Raw genomic sequence first — 7369 nt, 5'->3', positions numbered from 1 at the left:
TGCGTTGGGCTGACCGCACTACCCACTGGAGAGTCCTGCGGTTGCGGGCGGTGTAATTGCCGCACCATGTGGTAATATAGCCCAACAGGATGCTCTTGATGGTGCATCTGTAGAAGTTTGTGAGGGTCTTAGGTGCCAAGCCAAATTTCTTCAGCCTCCTGAGAAGCTTTTGACCATCTCCACTGCAGCCCGTCAAAGTGGATGGGGGCATACTCTCTCTGCTGTCTTTTGTAGTCCAAGATCAGCTCCTTCGTTTTGTTGACGTTTAGGGTGAGGTTATTGTTGTTGTTGGTAATCAGGCCTACCATTGTTGTGCCGTCAGAAAGGAGGGGGCTGAGCACGCACCCATGTGGAGCACCCATGTTGAGGATCACCATGGTGGAGGAGTTGTTGCCTACCTTCACCACCTAAGGTTGGCCCGTCAGGAAGTCTAGGACCCAGTTGTACAAGGAGGGGTTCAGACACAGGGCCCTGAACTTAGTGATGAGCTTGAAAGGCTGATCTGTAGTCAATGAACAGCATTCTTACGTATTCTTATTGTCCAGGTGGGGGGCAGTGTGCAGTGCAATGGTGATTGCGGTGTCCGTGGATCTGTTGGGGCGGTATTTAAATTGTAGTGGGTCTAAGGTATCAGGTAAGCTGGAGGTGATATGATCCTAACTAGCATCTCAAAGCACTTTATGATTACAGAAGTGATTACCTTCACTTTCTTGGCTACAGGAACAATGGTAGACATTTTGAAGCAAGTGGGGACAACAGACAGGGATAGGGAGAGATTGAATATGTCCGTAAACACTCCAGCAAGCCAGTCTGCACATGCTCTGAGGGTGCAGATTGGGATGCCGTTCGGGCCGGAAGCCTTGTCATTTTGCCTCTTTGATTGCCTTATGGAGGTCATAGCTCGTCTGTTTGTACACGTCCATGTTCCCAGTCACCTTGCAGTGGTTAAATAGGGTGGTTCACGCTTTCAGTTTTGCACCAATGCTGCCACCTATCCACGTTTTTAAGTTCTAATCATCACTTTAGGAACAACATCCTCTATGCACTTCCTGGGGGGGGGTATATAAGGCAGTGACAATAACCAAAGAAAAATATCTTGGGAGGTAATGCAGTTCACATTTGGCGGTGAGGTATTCCAGATCGGGAGAACAAAAGGCCTTGAGTTCAGCAGTCTCAACGTCAACAGTGAAGAGGCGACTCCAGGATGCTGGCCTTCTAGGCAGAGTTGCAAAGAAAAAGCCATATCTCAGACTGGCCAATAAAAAGAAAAGATTAATATGGGCAAAAGAACACAGACACTGGACAGAGGAACTCTGCCTAGAAGGCCAGCATCCCGGAGTCGCCTCTTCACTGTTGACGTTGAGACTGGTGTTTTGCGAGTAATATTTAATGAGGACTTGTGAGGCGTCTGTTTCTCAAACTAGACACTCTAATGTACTGGTTAGAGCCAGTTTGCGCTGTTCTGTGAAGGGAGCAGTACACAGCGTTGTACGAGATCTTCAGTTCCCAATTTCTCACATGGAATAGCCTTAATTTCTCAGAACAAGAATAGACTGACGAGTTTCAGAAGAAAGTTCTTTGTTTCTGGCCATTTTGAGCCTGTAATCGAACCCACAATGCTCATACTCCAGATACTGAACTAGTCTAAAGAAGGCCAGTTTTATTGCTTCTTCAATCAGGAAAACTGTTTTCAGGGGTGCTAACATAATTGCAAAAGGGTTTTCTAATGATCAATTAGACTTTTAAAATTATAAACTTGGATTAGCTAACACAACGTGCCGTTGGAACACAGGAGTGATGGCTGCTGATAATGGGCCTCTGTACGCCTATGTAGATATTTCCAGCTACAATAGTCATTTACAACATTAACAATGTCTACACTGTATTTCTGATCAATTTGATGTTATTTTAATGGACAAAAAAATGCTTTTCTTCCAAAAACAAGGACATTTCTAAGTGACCCCAATCTTTTGAACGGAAGTGTGTGTGTGTCTGTGTCTGTGTGTGTGTGTGTGTGTGTGTGTGTGTGTGTGTGTGTGTGTGTGTGTGTGTGTGTGTGTGTGTGTGTGTGTGTGCGTGCGTGCAGAGATGGGGGATAGAGTCCTCAGGTACACAATGGAAGTGTATGGAGGGTGTATGACAGGATGATCTAATCCTTAGAGTGAGGTTGGATTGGATGTGCGCCCCTGAGGTGTTATGGTGTCTGCTTAGTCTGCAGGAGCTGTGGTAAGATCAGGATCTACCGTCCCTAGCCACGTCAGACTGATCTCTGTCGACTCCACAACAGTGGGGATATACTAGGGCTCCCTAGCTACCTTCAGTATCACAATACCCCACTGACTGAGGAGGGTGACCCCCACAACATTCACACCACTACAGTGTGTGTGTGTGTGTGTGTGTGTGTGTGTGTGTGTGTGTGTGTGTGTGTGTGTGTGTGTGTGTGTGTGTGTGCGCGCTTGTGCGCGCGTGTGTGTGCGTGCTTGTGCGCGCGTGTGTGTGCGTGCGTGCGTGCGTGCGTGTGTGTGTGTGGGTGTCCGTAATGGAGTCTCTAGTTTCGTATTGAGTGTATGATTACCAAATGCAAGGCTTTACTAGAGCCCAAGACAGTCTGATATCCTGACTGTCATGCTGTATGAGCAGAGGAGAAGGAGCACGGGAGCACAGATACCTGGAGAGGAGAGAGAGAGCGCGGTCAAAAGAACTTCAGGCTCAGACCTGGGGACCCTGGTGAGTGCTCCAGACTTCTGTACACAGTTGCTTCAAACTTGTTAATGGTGTGTGTGTTCCTCTTTACCTGTGGTGTTAATGGGGATGGAGTTAGTAGTGGGATGGGGTCCTGTTATCTGATTTGCTAACACTTTTTATAGTGATTTTTAAACTGTGTCTGTTTTACACATGATGCATACTTGTGACCAGCAAAGCTTGTTTTGTGAGCAAAAAACTTTTAATTCTAATCAAGGATTGAATGGTGTTTGATTTAGTGTTTTGTGTGCTTTTGGTTTGGAAAACTCATTAAACTGCATCTGAGATTAAGGTGGTCTGGACCCCCATAATCCACACAGACAGACATGCACGCTAACACACACATGCGCGCACAAACACGCACATGTCTATAGGGAATATCTGACATGTCTCTGAGCTTTCATATCTTCAGAATTTTCTCTATGTTTTGTAGCCCAAGCTATTCACCTCTGTCTTCTATTCTCTCTGATCCCTTTTCATCAAAGTGAAAATAGCTACTCTGAACAATAGGAAATGAATTTAGAAATACAGTTAAGGTCTGCCGTAGGCCATCCATGGTACTATATACATGTAAATGGTAGCTTTTTGGTATGTTTTCAACAGTAACATACAGTATATTCAAAATGAGTAGATTCACACTAACTTCAGCAAACGCTCATAAAATTCAAGGTATATTTAAAATGTAAAAAAAATATTTCACCTTTATTTAACCAGGTAGACTAGTTGAGAACAAGTTCTCATTTACAACTGCGATCTGGCCAAGATAAAGCAAAGCAGTGAGACACAAACAACAACACAGAGTTACACATGGAATAAGCAAACACAGTCAATAATACAATAGGAAAAAGTCTATATACAGTGTGTGCAAATGAGGTAGGATAAGGGAGGTAGGGAAATAAATTGGCCAAAGTGGCGAAATAATTACAAATATAGCAGTTAAACACTGGAGTGATGTGCAGAAGATGAGTGTACAAGTAGAGATACTGGGGTGCAAAGGAGCAAAATAAATAAAATAATATTTACCTGGTTCTTGCAAACTTGCTGACCCCTGAGAAATGTGGAAACGATATGACCTCAAGTTTCATCAAGATCAATGTGATATCAAGTGCAGTTTATAACCTGCTGCCAAAGCCTGCAGTGCTACTGTATCTGTAAGTGAGCCAACAGTTTCTCTCTGCATGTGCAAGGCCCTAGGTGTCAAGTAGAGACAGCGGTCGCCATTTAAAAGCTTGCGTCAGGATATGTTTACCTGTCTAAACCTGACAAGTGGAAAGATAAATGTCTTAACACCACTAGTCCATCCCAAGTTGCTTTTCTGTAATGTTTGATTGACATGAAAAGTAATCAAGACTGTGTAAATGTACCATCCAGACATAACTCTGACGATCAAAATACATGTTGTTTTTTGAGTTGTGAGTCATTTATGACTGAAGTACGATGGAGAGCTGATCTCCTGTTTAAGGAGATTGAGCTGAGAGATGATGATACAGAGTGATGTCTTGTTTACAGTCACACACAAACAGAGCCAGAGGATGGAAAATAAGCAGACTTTTATTTCATTTTTTCAGATTACAAGGAGATGGCATCTTAAATCAGACCACCCTGTTGAATACACCTGTCTGAATGCTCTTCGGGAATAAGGAGACCGTGGCAGGATCATCAGACTGGTTGTGGCGTCGCCCCAGTCCCATCTCACTGAGGAACAGAGGAGTGCCCTGAGAAACGCACAGTGATGGAGGTGCCACTGGTGAACTTTGAGAACATGGATGATATCAGCATCAACATGGGCGACCCCAGTGACTCGAGGTACCCCACTTCACCCACCTCAGAGGCGGTGCCTGATCAAAACCTAGTCACCAATCGTGTGACGTCACCAAATTCGGCGCAGCACCGTGGTCACCAGATCAGGCCTGACGGGTTTTCTCCCTCTACACCACCTACACTGACTGCTAAAGGACAATCTAGCTGCAACAGTCTGCTGTCCAACTTCAAACTCCTGATGAACAGTGAGGGCTCACCGATTGACAGCATCTTCAATCAGCTGGTTCAGGAGTGCCGTGACAATGAAGAAGACCTGTTTGGGGAGAAGCTGGAAGTGAAGGATGGGAATCAGAAATTGGTCATCAATATTTCAGGCATGATGTTCGAGACACAACTCAAAACTTTATCACAGTTTCCAGACACCCTGCTAGGAGACCCCGCGAAAAGGATGTACTACTTCGACCCAATGAAGAACGAGTACTTTTTCGACAGGAATCGTCCAAGCTTCGATGGGATCTTGTACTTCTATCAGTCAGGGGGAAAAATTCGAAGACCTGCCAATGTCTCCTTAGAGATTTTCGCAAAAGAGATTGTTTTCTACAAATTAGGAAAAGAAGCTATGGAACAGTTCCGTGAAATTGAGGGGTTCATAACAGAACCCGAGCCGCTGTTGCCCACCAATGAGGTCCACAAGCAGTTTTGGCTCCTTTTTGAGTATCCAGAGAGTTCCAGTGCAGCTAGGTCAGTGGCCCTGGTGTCTGTCTTTGTCATTGTCATCTCCATCTTCATTTTTTGCCTGGAAACTCTTCCAGAGTTCCGTGATGACGTAGACTTTACCGCCACCCTTTCCCTGGGTGTCAATGGAACCCAGGAAGGACCTGCTTCCGTCCAAAACAACTTATTTGCCTATTTCACAGACCCCTTTTTCATTGTGGAAACCATCTGCATAATTTGGTTCTGCTTTGAGCTTGGCGTACGCTTTGTGGTCTGCCCGAGCAAAAGTGACTTCTTCCATAACATTATGAACACCATTGACATTGTCTCGATAATCCCCTATTTTGTAACCATGGTGACAGAGCTGTGGACCACGCCAGATGAAGACATCAACTCCAGCCAGAACATGTCACTGGCCATCTTACGCATCATCCGTCTAGTGCGAGTCTTCCGAATCTTCAAGCTCTCGCGACACTCCAAGGGGCTTCAGATCCTGGGCCAGACCCTGAAAGCTAGTATGAGGGAGCTCGGTCTGCTGATCTTCTTCCTCTTTATTGGAGTCATACTCTTCTCCAGTGCCATCTACTTTGCTGAGGTGGACGAGCCCCACACACAGTTTGTCAGTATCCCTGACGGGTTCTGGTGGGCTGTGGTGACAATGACCACTGTGGGATACGGGGACATGTGTCCTACTACTCTGGGAGGTAAAATGGTGGGGACTCTCTGCGCCATTGCCGGCGTGTTGACCATCGCCTTACCCGTCCCTGTTATCGTCTCCAACTTTAACTATTTCTACCACCGGGAGACAGAGCAAGCAGAGAAACAAGTGATTGACGATGCGACAGAGACTGCTCAGAAATTATCTGACGCAAACAGATATGAGTATGGTGGTACAACCTCTCCTAACATGAGCAAAATCAATGGTAGCGCGCAGGATGACAAGGATGACATGTAATGTGTTTAACATTGAAGTTATTATAACCAACGGCATGACAATGTAAGAAATCAAACATATCTGAATACTGAAATGCACTGATATCATTTTTGTTTCTGTATTGTACATTCTATTCATAGCAGCGTTTGAGCACATAGTATAGTATTCATCTCTCACAATATTCAAAATAAGAAGCTAATATTAGTTATCAGCCTGACTGATCTGCATGTGGATGTGTCAAAATGCAATTAAGATTATATATAAACAGTTACAGCATTAAACATTTACAGTTTGAACTGGACAGATCTTGAGTATATGTGGCATTATTAGCTTACAAATCCCGCAGTTGTATTTGGTATGAAGTGATGATACATTAGCATCAGGCAATTGTGTTCATTAAATTGTTTTCATGAAAAATATAAATTACACTGTGAACGACATTTCATTTTCAAAGACATGAGTAAGAAAAACACCCTTGGATCAAGGGCTCATGTTACACCACATGTTCATGGTATACTTTCATGGTATACTTTCATGTATACTTACATGGTATACTTTCATGTATACTTACATGGTATACTTTCATGGTATACTTTCATGGTATACTTACATGGTATACTTTCATGGTATACTTACATGGTATACACCAGTAAGTGCAAAACATGCTGTCGGCAACTCTAGTTTTTGACACTATTACGCTCCAGTAGATTTATCACACTAGCAATCTAATAACGCAGTAGTTTTATCACACAATCTATGTAGACACTAACTAGACCCTTTAGGGCAGCACTTTATAATAACACCTCTTAACTAAGCATTTATAATGGATTAGTCAATAGTTTATTCATGTATTATTTCAAATGTTAGTAAGCTAGTTATTAACAGTGTCATAAACAACTATTAAAGTATTTTTTTAGAATGATTCATTAGATCATTAATAATATGTTTAATATAGGTACTAATCATTAGTTAAGTCTTTTTGCGTGGCCTAATGTAAAAGTGAGTGCTAAAATGTTAGACAATATTAAAGTGAGTACTGCTGGATTGGTAGCTCCTTAAAAGGGGAAATCAGCAGTTGGTAGATCCATTTTCGGACTTATGAATTAATGATATGTACCCATTGATTCTTGAAGAATATCATTTATAAATTCCTCATGAGCTTACAGTAATTCAACGGTCGTACCCCCATCACACCCAAAATATAAGCTTGTTTAACTC

The 7369-nt window shown here is 43.3% G+C and overlaps 1 protein-coding gene across 1 annotated transcript; it reads left to right on the top strand.

The window, feature by feature from the left end:
• The first annotated feature begins 4504 nt into the window (after positions 1-4504).
• On the top strand, positions 4505-6172 carry LOC120065584 (potassium voltage-gated channel subfamily A member 10-like). Its single transcript, XM_039016647.1, has one exon. The coding sequence runs from the start codon at positions 4505-4507 to the stop codon at positions 6170-6172; it is 1668 nt and encodes a 555-aa protein (XP_038872575.1).
• The last annotated feature ends 1197 nt before the right edge of the window (positions 6173-7369 follow it).

The sequence above is a fragment of the Salvelinus namaycush genome, chromosome 20 (genome assembly GCF_016432855.1).
Source record: "Salvelinus namaycush isolate Seneca chromosome 20, SaNama_1.0, whole genome shotgun sequence".
NCBI lineage: Eukaryota > Metazoa > Chordata > Actinopteri > Salmoniformes > Salmonidae > Salvelinus > Salvelinus namaycush.
Note: the sequence above shows the minus strand (reverse complement) of the source record. Positions and strands in the feature narration are given on the sequence as shown.